Raw genomic sequence first — 16,357 nt, 5'->3', positions numbered from 1 at the left:
GACACCGCCTTTCGGCTCGTCCTGTGCACGGTGCGCCGGCTCAGGCTGGAAGGAGAGCCCGCCTCTCGGTGCGGACCCCCAGAGGGGTGACCGTTGCCTCGGGGAGGGGGAGGTCTGTCCACGGGGACTGTCCCCCAGCAGCCACACGGTGATGCCGAGGTACCTGTGACGCCAGCGGGCCCCTCGGAGTGTGGCTGTGTTGTGCGCCTTCCGCAAGTGCCAGCGCCCCTGGGCTCCCCGTTCCCGGAGCCCGCGCCACGCTCCCTGTAGGCGGGGCGCCTGTGACCTTGCCCTCCTGACCTTGACTGTCCTTCTCCCCGCAGGCTCGCTAACCTCGGTGTTTGTCAGGCTGCCCTGCGGTGGTGTCGGGGTAAGTATTTCTTTAATGTGTAAATAATGTCCTGCTTGTTCTCGGGCCCCAGTGGCCGCAGAAACCGCTGCCCTGTTTTCCGCAGAGTGGATAATTGCTGCCAGGTGTTTTCCGTAAACAGGGTCTGGCGGGTGGGGCCGCCCCCCCCCCCACCGGGCCCTCCCCCACCCCCCACCCCCCACACACGTGTGGCTTCAAAGGCCCGGGGCCTGGGAGCATTTGTAGGCTGGAGTCGGGCACCTTCCTCCGGGAAGGCCGTCTGGCACGCAGGCGCGCCGTGGGGAACAGGTCGGTCTCGCCTCCCAGCCTGCGGAGGAACAGCCTGTCTCGGCTCAGGTTGCGGTGGATCAGGGGTGTGTGCGATCGCTGTATCCGACCGCCAGCCGGGGGCCCCGGGGAACCTCTGAAGGCCGTTGTGTTGGGGAGGTGGGGGGGGGGCTGCTGCTTTTCTGTGAGCGATAACGCCCTCAGGCCGGCCTGCTCAGGAGAGCCAGCGTCCCTCACGATTTCTGGTCTGGACGTCCACCCTGCCCGCGGCGCGGTGAAGGTCAGGTGTCCACGGCCAGCACTTCTTGTTAACGGGGAGAGGCCCCCATCCCAGCCCCCGGCTCCCGTCGCCCTGGATGACAGAGGGGTGGGGGGGCGAGAGCGGAGCCCGGGGCTGCTGGCCATCGAGGCCGCGTAGCCCGTGAAATAGCGCAGTCGGCCGCGGAGGGAAGGGGCCGGCAGGACACCGCGGACAACAAAGCCGCTTCGGCGGAGGCCGCGCAGGGGCAGAGTGCGAGCCTAATTACAGATCGCAGGGTGAAGCCCCAGGTCTGGATTCTGTTATGGAAATGAAACAAAATTGTTTTCTTCCTGAGTCTTTACAAAACTCGCTGCTTTGAAAATTATCCCGTCAGAAAGAGAATAAACGGCATTTACTCAAACCACCACCAAGGCCCCTAGAGTTATTTTATTTTATATTGTAAGTAGGCTGCAATCTCTTAATTCGGGGCAAATTTTTGGCCAGACTTGAAAAGGCTTGGATTCGGCTGCCCTGCAGCCAGCGCGCTGTGCGAGGCAGGATTTGTAATTTGCAAAAGGGAGAGAGAGCTCAAGTCGGGCCTGGGGCCTGGAGCCAGGCAGCCCCCGCCGAGGGGGCATCCAGATCTGAGCCCCTGCAGACCAAGCAGCACCCACCTTCACATCCGGGCATGAGAGCGCTGAACTGGGTAGAGGAAGCCTGGGGACTCACTGGTAGAAGGCGTGAACCGTAGGGTCTTTCGGGGATGGCTGTCTTTCGAGGCCTCTCCATAATCCCCGCTCCCAGGAGGGTGGAGAAGCACTTTGCGTGTGTGGGCTCGGCGTCACTGGTGGGGTCTCGGGAGAGCCAAGCAGACCCCGGGAGCCTAAGTGTGGGTGGGAGTGTGGGTGTTCTGGGTGCTGACGCAGGTGAGGAGGGGCCTCTCCGCTTTTCCTGAAAGTTATTCTGAATTAACATTTAGGGTGTGGAATGGTGTTTTCAAGTTGTTTGCAGACCCCTTTTCCCTTAACTGTGCTGAAAAGAGAGTTTGAAGTCAGTGGAAGCTTCTTTCAAACCAAATGAAAGGATCCGCTGCTTTGCTCACCTCCTGATCTTTTCCATCTTCCCCTTAAGGGGACGTGGTGTGGGTGAATCCCCCTCCCTGCTGGCCCTGTGGCCCCCTCGCTGGCCCGGGCGCCCTGAGCAACGTGGCTCCCCAAGGGCCGTGGTGTGCCCGGCACCGGCCGCCTCCGGTACATCCCTTCTGAATCTCTGCAGGAAGTGTCCTCCAAGTTTTCCTCTGCTGGAAGAAACGTAGCAGCCCATTTGCACTTTGGTTCCTCGTTCGAGCTCCTGCAGTGGCAATGGCCCTCCTGCCCCGCCCTCCCTGGGGCTCTTGCCCCTGGAACTCAGGGCCGGAAGGCAGCCATCCCAGGCTGGCCCAGCAGTGGCAGCCTGGGACTCCGTCCTTCCCTCTGGACAAGACATCCCAGGGCTTCCGCCCTGGGGTCACACACACAGACCCGTCAGAGCACGTACCGGGCTGGTTCCCTGGGCTCAGAACCCAAAATCCTCACGTTTTGAGGAGAAGTAACCTGAGTGGTTTTGCGTAAACTGCCTTTGGTCCTCGGGGGCAGCATCCGCGCCAGCCTGCCCTGGACACCCTCGTCCTCCCTCCCGGGAGGCTCAGCAGCGGTGGTGGGATGCCCCTGCCACTCGCCCGAGGACCATCCCCGTCGACTGTAATGAATCGGTTCTGCAGCTGACGTAGGTTGGCCCGGGCCAGCTCTGTTTGAAAAGCTGCTTCCGTGACTAGCGGGACGGTATCGTTTACAACAGAAGCCGCTCTTTGAAAGTCGAATATTAATGCCGTGCAGAGTCGGCAAAGTGCAGAGCATTCTTTTGACATTTGGAAACTGTTTAAAGAACACAGAGGTTTGCTCACTGCAGAGAATAGCCGTCCTCCGGAAATGGCTTGAACCCCTCATAAATGTATTTTCAGTCATCTCGCTTTGAAGACGAAGCTTCACGAGTTCATTGCGGGAAATGCAACCCCTGCATAACGGTCGGTGTCTTGGCCAGGCAGGCAGGAGCCCAGCTGCGCCCGGACGGACCTGGGCAGGCCCTGACGGGGCTGTGTCACCTCTGCGTGTCACTGTGTGGGTGGCCTCGGTCTCTGGAGTCCCAGAGCGTTCAGCGCTCTGAGGGGCTGATTTGTTGGGGGCGGGGGGGGGGCTCTCAAATGGACTTCGCAGGCACCATGCTGCAGGTAACGGGCTTGTGACTGCACTGCTCCTCCGAACCTTGATCGGGCGGGGTGTGCCCCAGGAAAGGCACATGAGCCCTACGTGTGCACGGCCGAGGCTCCGATCGCCCCGCCGCAGATGGCGGCTCGGGGGCCCTTGGCCTGGCACCCGGTGGGGGGAGGGGGGCTGTGTGCTCCATCTTGGGGCTCCGATCCCGCCCAGGCCCCCACAAGGTGACTTCCGGAACTGGCCGCTCCAATTTCTTGGTCGTCTTCAATGCCCACATCAGCCAGACACGTTGGACGTGTGTCTCCGCAAACAAACAAGCCAGGACGCAGATGGGAATTACCTGACCACGTTTTCCCGTGCGGGGTGCGCGGCCCTCCAGGAGGTCCCTCGTGGGCTGGCTCCTCCCTTCCCACCCCGCGCTCCCATCAGACACGCAGAGTGGCTCATTCTCTTCAGCACAAAGTGAAGTCAGACTCTGGAGGGACCTGTCGTTCCAGTTTTTCTTAGGTTTCGTTTTGCTGTTAGCATCGCTCACCTGCCATGAAACCAAACGGGAACAGAGCTCGGTGCGCGAGACGCCCCTGCTCTGAGCCTCGCGTACATCGGGGCACTGGAGGAAAGCAGGGGCACCTCGGGTAGGGGTAGAGGTGCGCATGTCCCATTCGTGCTGCGTTTATGGTTCTTTTCCCGTTCGGTATTTTCTGCCGTATCTTAAAAAAAAAAAAAAAAAGGTGAGGCCGAATGTGAGCTGGGTGTGTCCTGTAATCGGTAAAAGAGAAGCGAGCAGCCCGTACTGGGATTTTGCGGGGAGAGCCCCCAGACTCCACAAGCCCCCAGCTGCACGGCCCCCACAAGAGTCGGGGGGCGGGGGTGACAGGCCGAGACACGCCTCACCGCAGGGCCCTGGTCTCCACAGGTGGACAGCGACACCATATGGAACGAGGTGCACTCGTCGGGCGCGGCCCGCCTGGCCGTGGGCTGCGTGGTGGAGCTGGTCTTCAAGGTGGCCACGGGGGAGCTGAAGGTCAGTGGGGGCCCTGCAGAAACCGGCCTGGAGGAAGGCTGCCAGAGGCTTTCCAGGGTGGGGGTGGGAGGACGGCCCCCGGTGGGCCCCTCTAGACAAGGAGGCGGTGACTGGGGGAGGGTGGCTCCTGTCCAGGGGCGAGGGTGGGCCCTGTCCCGTGGGTCCCCACTCATCGACGGGAGCACCTCCGGCCCTGGTGAAAGTGCGTGGTGGCACAGCGGCTCTCGAAGCTTCGGTCTCGGGAGCACCTTACACTCCCGACAACTTTGAAGAACTTGGAGAGCTTTTGTGTACGAGCTGTGTCATCACCCCGACCATACGAGAGATTCAAGCGGGATTTTCAAAACTGCTTATTAACTTGAAAATAGCGGCAACGCCTGTCTTAGTGGATCGGGTGGTCTCAGACCTGCTCCTGCACGAGACTGTGGCCCCACAAGACGTGGGCGTGCGAGAGGGGACAGCGTTCGCATAGCTTTATCAGACAGCGGTGCAGATTCCTCCTTGATGCTCCACTGCGGTTCCGTACGTGGAAGTTTCTGGAAGATGAGTTGCAGTGCAGAACCTGATCGGTAGCAGTGGGATCCTCTCCTTGGCATGGAACCCACTGGTCTGTTGCAGGTTGGACAGGGCACCCGACCCAGTGCGGCTCACTTGGAAGCCCTGGCTTATGAGTTAGGCAGACACCTTCCAGAATCTCGACACAGTTTGTTGCATAGTATTTAAAACATCACTGATTTTCGAAGCCGTTACTCTGGGCGCCCATCTCCTCGGGAAGGTCATCTGAGCGCAGGCAGGAGCTGGCCGTGGGCTTCTCAGATGACGCTACGGTCTCACCCTGCACCCACTTCCCCGTCCTTCCCTTTTGTTCTCTCAACGGGAGAACTTTCACGAAGTCAATACGTTTGATCCCGGCATCACACGTCCTCGGGCAGAGCTGCTGTCCCCTCGAGCCTGCTGGAGAAAACGGGCAGAGGGCCTATGCGTCCCTGGCATTGCCGGCTCCCGTGGCACCAGCCGCCTGCCTCCCTTGCCCTGGCACCGTGGTGATGGAGTCTTAGGATGGGGGCATGGAGACCCCCAAGGGGGTGCCGCCTGTGCTCGGAACCGGGTGCGGGGCCCGCGCGTAGGACAGTGTTGAGAGTGCGCAAAGCGGGGGCTCCCGTGTGAGCGCGTCCCTCCCCGAGCTGGTCCTGCAGCAGGCCCCGTCACCAATGGTCAGTCCGCCCCGGGGGGTCAGTTCGCCCCGGGGGCTGTTCCCAGCCTGACCACACAGCTCCCCGCGGGCCACACAAGAGGTGCCCGTGCACATCATTTTCCGTGGCTGCTGAGCAGTGTATTATGGTTCTGTAAAGCACACGTGACTTACGGGTCCCGGGGGAGGGGGGCACCCTGTAGCCTCTGAGCTGTTTCCGCTGAGTAAATGGGTCACTTATTTTCTGCAGCACCCGTGCCCCCTCGATCTGCGTCCTTCACGTTCAGCCCAAACTGGGGCAGGAGCCCCTTGCGCTCTGTCTGCACCCAGGGTTCCCATCAGGTGGCTTCTTGGGGATACCGGTCACGAACAGAGGGGGACCCAGGGTGCCCTGCCCACTCCTACCCAGATCCCAGAGCTGAGCAACTCCAGGCCTTCTCGTGGGGGAGCCGTTGAAGGTCAAATGTCAGGGGTGAAGTCACCTTTCATCCTAGTAACCATGACAACCAGTAGACCTCCTTAAGAGCAGGACCAGACGTCTGCCCCGTATCCTGTCCCACGGCTGTGTGCCCAGCTGTGCTGTGACTCTGTGTCCTCGTGTGTGGTCTGGGCTCATCTTCTCACTAACGTGAAACCCGTCTTTCCTCCCTGTTTGTCCCCACCTGTCTGGTGCCGTGTGCAGAACGGCTTTGCCGTGGTCCGCCCCCCAGGACACCACGCGGAGGAGAGCACGCCCATGTAAGTAGGCGCGCGGCCGTTCCGGGCAGGGGCTGCAGGTTTCCGGTTCCTCTCATGGGAGGGCTGGGCTGCACTGGAGTGAAAATGGGGCCCCAGCTGGCACAGCTCCAGAGCCGTACAGGTGACCTTCACCCACCAGCTGTGGCGAGGTGGTGGCCTGAACCGGAGGGGGCAAGGAGAGGAACCCACAGACATCTCTAGACATCTTCAGTCTTGTACAAAATTGGCTGGGGACTTAACCTGCACCAGAATGAGTTCATGTGGTGCTTCATTGTTCTAGAACATTCCATCCAGACCCCTCAGGTCATCTCACGTGTGGCCTTTTAGCTGACCTGCTTGTGGTTTGATACCAACGAGACTGACGTTTCAAGGTCGTGACCACAAGGGCCAGCTAGGTCTGGACTCCGTTTGGGGCTAGGGGTGCCTCTGACCGTGCACACATCTGAGGCGCTGGCCGAGGTAGCGGGCGTGGCACGCAGATTGCCCCAGGTTTACCTGGGAGAGTCGGTGGCAGGTAGGGACGGACCCACCTGGGGCAGAGTCACGGGGACCGGACCCTGGGCCTCACCAGTCGTGTACCGAGTGCCTTGGTGCCTGGGGGTGGGTTCGCCGTGATGCCATCTCGTGGGATGTGGGAGGGAAGGGCCCTGACGCCGCTGGTGTCAGTGGAGGTAAGAGAGGGGACGTCCGGGCTGTGCCCCAAAGAGCAGGGTGGGTCAGACAGCACAGCGGGGACCGTGCAGACGGAGCACGGCTGGGAAGCCGGGAAGCGCGGGGAGGCGGAGGCAGACCCTGTCTTCAGGAGCAGCTAGAACAGGCTGAGGAGCCGCAGGCCAAACCCACACTCGTGAAGGAGCCTGGGGTCTGGCAGACAGGCGAGGGGGAGCCCCGTGTCCTCTAAATCTGGAAGCGAGGGCATCAGACCGCGGTCTGAGAGGGAATCTCCTTCCCGCGGCCTCAGGGAGCGCGGCCTCACCTGAGCAGCCCTGTGGCCTGGGACGCCATGACCCAGAACGCTCCGTGGCATTTGGGAGCAAGATCCGCCTTCCCCTGGAGGCCCTGTTCTGATTGGGGTCTAAGTGGTTGGGTGTCCTGAAGTGTACGAGCCGCGTGGGCTGGAAGGAAACGGACAGCAGCGTGCCGGGTGGGCTCCCGCGGGTGTTCGCACGAGCCGTGGGTCGGGTCCCGGGCCCGGAGGAGCCCGCCAGGGGAGGGCTTACAGGTGGCTGGCCCGGATTCCAGAAACGGACCCCCCTGGGTTTCCCCACCTTTGTGGAGATTTAGGTCAGGGGGCAGATGTGGAGAGTTTCAGTTTTACTTGAATTGGTTTGCCTTCTCACCCTCCTGAAGACTCTCAGGGTCAGTCAGTCACGGGATCGATTCTTGTGTCGTCGTCGCATGTCTGAGAACGTGACAGATGTGCAGTAAGCAAGTAACCTTTGTGACCTCTGGGCCTGTGCGCCGTAGGGCCCCTGCAGAGGCCGGCCCGTGCGCGTTCTGCGAGGTTCTGGGGCGAGGAGGCGGGGTGTTGGTACATCGAGGGAGGGGTGCCCCACCCCGGGGCACCTCGGTCCGCGTGCGGGAGACCCGTGGGGGTCCGTCTGTGCCTCCGCGGCGTCAGTTAACAGAGCCGTGAGTTCACCAGACCCTCTTCAAATCTCACAGGGCTCTAGATGGTTCTGTCGCGTCTTGCGTAAAGGCGGATAAGAACCCGTGTTTCCTCTCCGTGTCTCCTCTCATCTGCAGGGGGTTCTGCTACTTTAATTCCGTAGCCATCGCAGCCAAGCTTCTCCAGCAACGGCTGGACGTGAGCAAGACCCTCATCGTGGACTGGGTAAGTGGGACCCCTTCCCCGAGAGGGGCTGGGGGCCGTGCGCCCCCCTGCTTCCCCGAGCAGACAGCATCCTGTGTGCGTTTCTGCCTCCTTTGACCTTGCATTTGGGGACCTTAACTTCCTGGAAGCTACCTCAGAGACGCAGGAAGTAAAAGCTCAGACTTGCTCCGAGTCCGTTTTACAGGTGCCCTCTGCCCGTCCTGCCAGTAGCCGGTTCCTGAAATGTCTAGAGCTGTGCCCGTGACTGAGGGCAGCGGCCGGAAGAACTCGTGGAGAGGAGGGTTCAGGGGGGCGGTGCCGGCCTCGACCTCACGCGTCCACCGCAGGGCCTGGGCCAGGCCCTCCCACGGCCAGATGCGGCATGTGCGTGTCAGACCCTCCTGACGGGAACTGGGTGATTACGCCCGTGTAGCCGCTGCCCCGTTTTCCTGCCGGGCCTGCCGCCTCCCCCCGGCCCCACTGCCTGGGGGGTAAACTGCGGTGTAAGAGCTGTCGGTCGCGGCTGAGCTCCAAAAGCCGTTACGCGAATGCTTGTCCCGGGGATGGTCGTGGACGGTGCTTACTTTTTAATTCTCCTTCATTCTGTTTGGCATTTATGATTTATTTTATAAAATTTTTAAGGGAGAAGAAAAGCAGATAGATACCCAGGGGGGATGATCCTTTGTGCCGCGGACTCCTTCCCAGTTTGGGAAAAGAAACACCAAACCCCAGCCCGGCAGAAACCGGCAGGCTCTCAGGGGCCGGGCACTGGCCAGGGGCGCGTAGATGGCAGAGGCCGTGCTTAGCGTGCTCGGGTCCTCGTCCCCGTGTCCCCATGAGCCCGGCCTCCACTCCTCCCAGAGGATTAGTTAGGGGTGCTGCCGAGGTGTTAAGTGTGGAGCGGTGCGTGACCACGTGGCTAACATCCCCTCGGTCCACGACGCAGGTGTGGCCAGGACGTGGGGGGAAGTCGATGGTTGTAGGGCTGCTGACCCCGGGTGTGCGCCCCCACGGGAAAGGGCACACGCGCGTGCAGGGCTGCGTCAGGTGCAGAAGGTTCCCGTCCCCGCAGCCTTGGTGCACGTCTGCTCAGCTGTGGTGGCTTTCTGGTTGATGGGATCAGGTGTCTGTCCTGCCACATCTCTTCTGGTGAGCACAGATAGCTTTTACGTTTTTTTTTAATATACTTTTTTTAACGTTTATTTTTGAGAGACAGACAGAGACAGCGTATGAGCAGGGGAGGGGCAGACGGGGGGGGGGGGGTGGAGACAGAATCCGAAGCGGGCTCCGGGCTCCGAGCCGTCAGCACAGAGCCCGACGCGGGGCTCGAACCCACGAGCAGTGAGATCATGACCTGAGCCGAAGTCAGACGCTCAAGCGACCGAGCCACCCAAGCCCTCCTCACAGACAACTGTTATAAATAACAAAGATACCAAGCAGTTCCCAGGCTTTAAAGTCACTGACTTGCCCACAGCTTCTCACATGTGTGAAGCCGGCTGCCCATCCTGGTGGCCCTCTCCAGTCCTGACCCGGGCCGTGCATGGCCTCAGGCCTGGCAGGAAGCCTGGCTGCCCTGCCCCACTTTTGTGCTTTTAACACGCAGGCATCGTGATCAGAAGCGGTTTGGGCCTGGGTGGCTCAGTCAGTTAAGCGTCCGGCTCTTAGTTTCGGCTGAAGTCATGACCTCGTGGTTTCGTGGGTTTGAGCCCCACACCGGGCTCTGTACTGACAGCACAGAGCCTACTTGGGATTCTCCCTCTCTCCCTCCCTCTGCCCCTCCCCCTTCATGCTGTCTCTTTCTCAAAAGAAAGAAAGAAAGTTAAAAAAAATTTTTTTAATATAAATAAAAATTAAAAAAAAAAAAGCAGTTTGTTGTTCGAGCCTGGGGCCCGGGACCCCCGTGCTATGTGCACCTGTCCCTCCCGGCCCCACGGGATGGCCTCCTGCTGTACCCCAGTATCTGGCACAGAGCTGACACCTCACACGTGCTCGAAGGGGAACGGCTGCAGTCCGCTCCCTTCTCACAGACGTGGCAGTGGCCGGACAGTTTTGTCTGGGAAACCGTGGCCTCTGGGTGGGGCTGAAACGCCGGCCTCTTCCCCCTTGCCGGAAGCTGCACTGTGGCACAGTGCCGAGGGCGAGGGAGGCAGACGAGGACACAGCCTGGGGCTCTACTTTCTGTCCCTGGGCCCCGCTCCCTCAGGGCCCTGCGCAGGCGCCCGGCCACGCTGGGAGCCCAGAGGCGTCCCGCTAGCGCTGGGTCCTCTGCTTCCTGCTCTCCCAGGACGTGCACCACGGAAATGGAACCCAGCAGGCCTTCTACAACGATCCCAACGTCCTCTATATCTCCCTTCACCGCTATGACGATGGCAACTTCTTCCCGGGCAGTGGGGCGCCAGACGAGGTGAGCAGGGGCCACCCACCCGCTCGTGTGCCGGGCCGCTCTGCAGGTGAGAGGGCAAGTGCGCGCAGCCCCTGCACACGCACAAGCTAGGCCTCCCTGCTCGCGTTCATCCCAGCGACGGCAGGCAGGCGTGGGCTGAATTCCATCACATGCCCACGGGGGCTTTATCTGGCCTGCGGTTCCAGTGACAGACTGGCCATCACGTCTGGCTCCAACGTAGGCAGATGTGAGAGAGCCCGGGCACCTTTCTTCCTGCCCATTCCTCTCGTCCGTCCGTTGGGCAGGGCGCTGTGCTGTCCCTCAGCTGTCCAGGGCCACACGGGAGGGGGGATTGGCGGCTCACGGGCTCCTTCACAGCGCCCGAGCCCCCAGCAGAGCCTGCCCTCGCCCTGAACACAGAGGCTCTGACACCCGGGGGAGAAGTTTAATCAGACTCCGGGCCTTATTTCCTGGAAGGAGGTAGGGAAGGATAGCCTCCTGTACTCGCATTTCTGTGCCTCTGTTGGTGTCTATGCCGCAGAGCCACAGGCCTTCAGACACTGCTGGGCCGTGGCCAAGGGAGAAGGGCGGCCCCACACCCCTCCAGGCACAGGTGGCCGAGAGCCCTCTGCCCGTTGTTGGGTCCTCGTGTCAGGGGCCCTGGGAGCACATGCTGGGGAGCACGGGACTCAGGCTTTGCTGCCGGGCCACTGAGCCAAGAGCCCCAGGCCTGTGACACTGGGGCCAGGTGCCCTCCAGTTGAGGGCCTGTGACACGAGCTTCTCTCTCCCACTCAGGTGGGCACAGGCCCAGGTGTGGGCTTCAACGTCAACATGGCTTTCACTGGCGGCCTCGATCCCCCCATGGGAGACGCGGAGTATTTGGCGGCCTTCAGGTAAGTGTCCCTTCTTGTCCCACAGGGCACTTGTCAGACAATTGGAGGTTCCACACCAGTGTCCCCAGCTCTTGCTCGGTTTTACTGATGTCCTTGGACCTTCCTCTTCCTACACACACACACACACACACACACACACACACACACACACACCCCAAGGCCCCTCTCTGGTAGGCCCCTCCCCCGGCATCCCTAGGGGCCCCGCACAGGGGGGGCATTTCTGTAGCAGCCTTTTCTCTTAGTTGGTTCTCAGAGCCTCAGCTGGAGTCTGAGACTGTCTTGTCACCTCTGTTCAGCAGCGGGTCCGTCTTGGGCTTTAAGGGAGACACGGGAACCCTTCTGGGTTTTGACAGTAAGGAAGTGACTGAGGCCCGGGTGAGGACTTCAGTGCGGGGCTCAGAAAGGTGGATGCTTGCTTCGGAAAGATTTCATGATCTCCCAGCTGTCCTTCCAGTGAAGTCCTTGTGGGACAATGAGAGGCAGGAATCCGTGTCCCGCCTTCCCTGCTGCGGTTCTAGGGAGGTGCGTGGCCGCCGTCTGCCCCGCTAGGACAGCTGTGCGCCGGTTCCTTTAAACAGAGTGTTTGCTTTTGTCATGAAGTGGTGATTTCTCCTTTGATCTGGGCCAGGTTGAAGTAGTTCCTGCGACCAAACACAGACCCTCAGCAACGCGGGCTTTCTGCCGCTTGTTTTAAGTGGCGGCCTCTCCCTTCTCCCCAGAATGTGGGGCTCTGGGGCCCCAGGGCCCCGTGAGGAGAAGGGTGCTGTTCAGCGTGCTAGGTCTCTCGGTCGTCGTTAGAAAACACTGTCGGTGCGCTGGGAATTGGAGCCCCGTGAAGTTTCCTCCCTGCCTGTTTCTCGAATTCCCTGCTCTCCTTCTGCCATAAATCTAAAGCACACGTGTGTACGCATGATGCCTGTGTCTCTGTGGACATGCGTGTGCATGTATCCACGTGCACAGGGCTGTGAGCGTGTAGGCACGTGTGCAGGTGCGAGAGCGTGTGCATGCGTGTGTGTCTCTGGCGGGGGTGGCTCCGTAGGAGGACACGTCTCTACACGTTCTGCCGTAGCATCCGCCGTGTGCTCCGGGGGGCCCCGCGGGGGCCATGGGACCCCTCGCGCTCGTCTCCGAACACAGTTCTGCTCCCCAGACTCGGAACGGTTGTTGGCTCTGGCACGATGCATCGCTGTGTGGATAGAAGCTCCTTCCCAGCTGCTCGTGGTTCACGGAAGTAACGGCTCAAATTTGGTTAAGTCGAGGCAGCAGGTTAGCTTCTCCAGCAACGAAGTTGGTTTTTACAATCGCGTCCGTCACCTCCCCAGCTGGTTTCTCTGCCCTGGTTTCCCCGAGTCACTTTTTCCTTTAATCTCATTGAGTTAATTTTGATGTGTCTTCCTACCCCTCATCAGATATAATGTAATTTTGACAATCGCGTGCCTAATTTAAGGGAGAGGGACTCCCCCAGCGGGTACGGGATCTGGCAGTTTGCCCGTGTGCCTGGTTAAGAATCCACGGCACGAAATCCGAGCCCGTGCAGCACCCGCAGCGGGGGCCTCGCTGCCGTCCGCGGAACGCCTGTGCCACCTTGTCACCCCTCGGCCCGAGAACCAGCCCTCTCGGAAGGCCGCTTGGAAAGTAAAGTGTCTGGGCACCTGCCGTGAGGACCGTTGGTTGGCTGGGGACCCCAGGGCACGCCGCGGGCAGAGGGCGGTGCTGTGCTCGGCTGGGCTGGCCGCAGCAGTGGGGGCAGCTCCGTACTTCACGTCACCCCTGCTTTCGGTCGGGCTTCAGCCTCACTGGGTGCTCTGGGTGCTCTGGTCCCGAGACGGGGACGCCCAGCACCGGGAGGTGGCCCTCCGGCCGCGGGCGACCCCCCTCCCCCAGCCGCCCGCCTGGGGCCAGCCTTTAAGATGAACCTTTCTCTCCGAGTTGCTGTTGACATTGTGTTTTAATCTTCTGCCAAGCGCGTACATGATGATACCTTATCAAATGAACTTTTTAAAGCTTAAATAGCCTCTTTGAAAACGAAAATTGTTTCAGGGTTTTTTTGGTGTTTTTTTTTTTTTTTTTTTTTATTGATTTCAATGTAAAGTAGCACTTTGAAGTTTACAATTTATGGTTCCCTGGGCATCGATCGGCTAGGGGAAGAAGGGTCAGGATCCGTCTTCCCCTTTCTTCTGTGCGTCTCCCCCTTTCGGGGGGCCCCTGGGGACAATGCGGGCCTTAGAGGCAGCACCTTGTTACTCAGACCCACGGCCTGCCACATTGCGTTTCAGGAGATCAAGCCTGGGATGAAGAAGAGATAAGAAAATTGCCCCTAATGAAATCCAGAAGTGGCGGCACTTTCTCCTGGGGCTCAGACTTGAGGACAAAAGGCAACCCTAATTCAAACCAGCCCGTGCCAGACGGGCTTTGAAGTGCAGAAGCAGGGGCGAAGGCCCCGTGGATGGAGAGGATGCACTCTCCTTCCCCTCCCCTACCTGCCATCCGGTGTCAGCGCTCGGGAAGCGAAACTGGGATTACGTGTGCTTTTAGATCACAGCTTTGCTTTAAATGTGCTTTTATAAAGTGTATCAGAGATGTCAGTGAAACTGGATATTTTGAAGTGGTAACTTTAATCTTTTAACGAGTCGCGATTTGCCTTTAAATTGAGCCACTGGGTAGATTCACGTCCTTTTCGCCAACCTTCCAAGCGTGACCCAAAGACGGAGGCTCTCGGAGCTTATGTTACTTCATAAGCTGTTTTGTGGGAGTTTGTTCCTTTTTCTTCCTAACGAAAAATTCTTTACAAAATCGTTTTTAATTTTTATTTATTGTTGTGAAACGTGCTTGGCACTTCCTGTGTTAGCCATGGGGGTGAGCACAGCTCGGAGGCACCCACCGCGTGGGTCTGTCCACAGAGGCTCTAAGAGTCCAGGCCCCATTGTTGTGAAGACGTTGGATCCAAACCCCCGCACCTCGTTTGCTAGAGGCAGTGATGGCCCTGGGAGGGCGTCCACACCCCTTCCCGTGTGGAAACTTTCCCGGAGGACGTTCCGTGGTGACTTAGAAGCGGAACGTGGCAGGTCACGTTGACCCAGCCCTGGTGCCTGCCCTCAAGGGCAGGGCAGAACCGGGACAGCAGGGCCCCTAGGCTGTGGGGCTCGCAGGCGGGTGCAGTGACAGCCGTACTTGGGCACCTGCTCACAGGGGCATCCCTGCGGGAGCACACCTCCCAACACAGACCTGCCTGTGTCGGGGGCCACCTCTGGGGGCCAGGACCATGGCCCCATTGGTCAAGCGTGTCAAGGGCTCTGACCAGGTGACCAACACGGCGGGTCTGTGTGTTCCACGGCTGTGCTGCGGGAGCCCCGACGAGGACTCGGCTGCAGAGCGGTCAGCTCATACCTGTGGCTCGGAGTCGGGTGCCGGGGTGAAGCCAGAGTCCTGCCCAGAGCGAGGCGGGAACCCGGGAGAGAGCACAAGGGTACTGAGCCAGAGACCGAGGTTGGCTTTGCGGCAGGAAGAGGGGGCAGCTGGGAGAGGCCTGGGCCGCGGTGCCTGAGGGGACGGAACTGTCACGCGCGGCCCGGCAGAGACCTGCTCCTCAGGCCGGCTGTGGGTCTGTGTGGCGTCCTCAGCAGCCCCACCGCCTCTGCTGCTCGTGCCCAGGGGTGCCCCGTGCTGGGGAGTTGCAGGGGAGTGCTGAGATGGGTGGAGGTGGCCAAGAGTGCAGGCCCGGGGACAGGCCCCAGGAAAGGAGCAGGACGGAGCTGGGAGCACATCGGGATGGGACATAGAGCTGGGAGCCTGTCCGTCGGGGTGGACCAGCCATGGGGAGCACGTCGGAGCAGGGCAGCCTCGGGGAGCGTGTCAGGACAGAGCTGGGAGCACGTCAGGGCCCGACAGCCTTGCAGAGCCCGAGCACAACTGGAGACGACGGTGGCAGTGGGGCCGTGGGCAGCGAGGGACGGGTACCGTGCTGGCAAGACCCTGGATGGTGAGGGGTGTGGAGAAGCCGGCAGAGCTGGGTGCCCCACTTTGCAAATGACAGCCAGACAGGAGCAGCAGGGGGGGGCAGGGCTCAGAGCAAGGTGACCTCCCCGCCCTCTGAGAAGGCAGCAAGGGGGGCAGAGGGACATCCCTGCCTCCTGAGGGCAGAGTCTGGGTTGAGAGAGCACAGAGAGCCTGGAAGTGGGTGGGGTTGCAGAGCTGGGGGTGTAGAGGAGACGGGGGCGGGTGAGGGCCCGGCCTCAGTGCCCAGCTTTGCCCTACCCACCCACCCACTCGTGCTGGCCGCGGGGCCTGCGGAGTGGAAGGAGCAGGACGCGGCCATGGACGTGACTGTCAGGGACAGCCAGGCCAGAGCCCGTGGCTCCCGTTGTTATCGTTGCTCTGACCCTGACTCCCAGCAGTGTTCGAGTACTGGATGGGTAGGCACTCCAGCCGCGTTCCGGGTGACCTTGGTGAAAATGACAGATCTCGGTGGCTCTCAAAACATGGAGCTCTGACGCCCCGAAGCCCCAGAGGCCAGGCCCAGCGTGCAGGTGGTGGCAAATCCAGATGTCAGAGCAGACACGCCAGCCCTCACGGCAAGGATGTGCACAGCATCCAACAGTAGGAATTTTCAATTATCAAAATGCCATGGCTGTTAAAATCGTGTCATCAGACACCCAGGGCACCGAGCTCCCGTGAAACCGGTTCGGGCGATTCAGCAACAGCTGTTGTGTGTCCGTCAGGGGGCTCCCGCTCAGGTCAACTCTGGCTGCAGACCTTTAACTACAGGACCGAACCCAAAATACGCGACGAGGACAGGGCAGAAGGCGTTGTCGCGAGAGCCCTCGGGTGCCACGTGACAGGGGAGGTGTGTGGGCCGGTGGCATGGACCAGGCTCCTGGGGCACATGGAGGCCACCCCCCAGCTCCCCAGGTGCTCTCGGGCACAGGTGGGCACGGCCCCTGGAGGCAGCGCCACTGGCCCGAGGCTCGTGACCACCGCGAGTTTGGTGGGTTTTGCGTGGGGCCCTGGTTGGGGGACAAACCAGAAAGGCCATTTCCTGCCAGAAGCAGGAACCAAGGGCAGAATCGGTTACTGCACGTGGACTCCCCTGTGGGGTTTGCAGGTGGCGAGTTTGCATGCCTTGCGTGACCAGACGTCCCGGGGTGGCTTACGAGGAACGTTTCTGTTAGGTGTGAGTGCCCCA

At 60.7% G+C, this 16,357-nt stretch overlaps 1 protein-coding gene across 9 annotated transcripts in view; it reads left to right on the top strand.

Annotated features, from left to right (window-relative positions):
- The window catches only part of HDAC4 (histone deacetylase 4), a 288,003-nt gene that overhangs the window by 251,808 nt on the left and 19,838 nt on the right, over window positions 1–16,357 (top strand). For all 9 annotated transcript variants that reach the window (XM_086720110.1, XM_086720109.1, XM_086720108.1 and 6 more), the window contains 6 exons: window positions 324–370; window positions 4,047–4,154; window positions 6,029–6,084; window positions 7,831–7,918; window positions 10,182–10,301; window positions 11,078–11,175. In XM_086720110.1, coding sequence (XP_086576236.1) covers window positions 324–370; window positions 4,047–4,154; window positions 6,029–6,084; window positions 7,831–7,918; window positions 10,182–10,301; window positions 11,078–11,175 — 517 coding nt within the window. The remainder of the gene's footprint in view (window positions 1–323; window positions 371–4,046; window positions 4,155–6,028; window positions 6,085–7,830; window positions 7,919–10,181; window positions 10,302–11,077; window positions 11,176–16,357) is intronic.

This window comes from Puma concolor, chromosome C1, assembly GCF_028749965.1.
Source record: "Puma concolor isolate L17-30 chromosome C1, mPumCon1.1.hap2, whole genome shotgun sequence".
NCBI lineage: Eukaryota > Metazoa > Chordata > Mammalia > Carnivora > Felidae > Puma > Puma concolor.
This window is presented reverse-complemented; position numbering and strand designations above follow the sequence as displayed.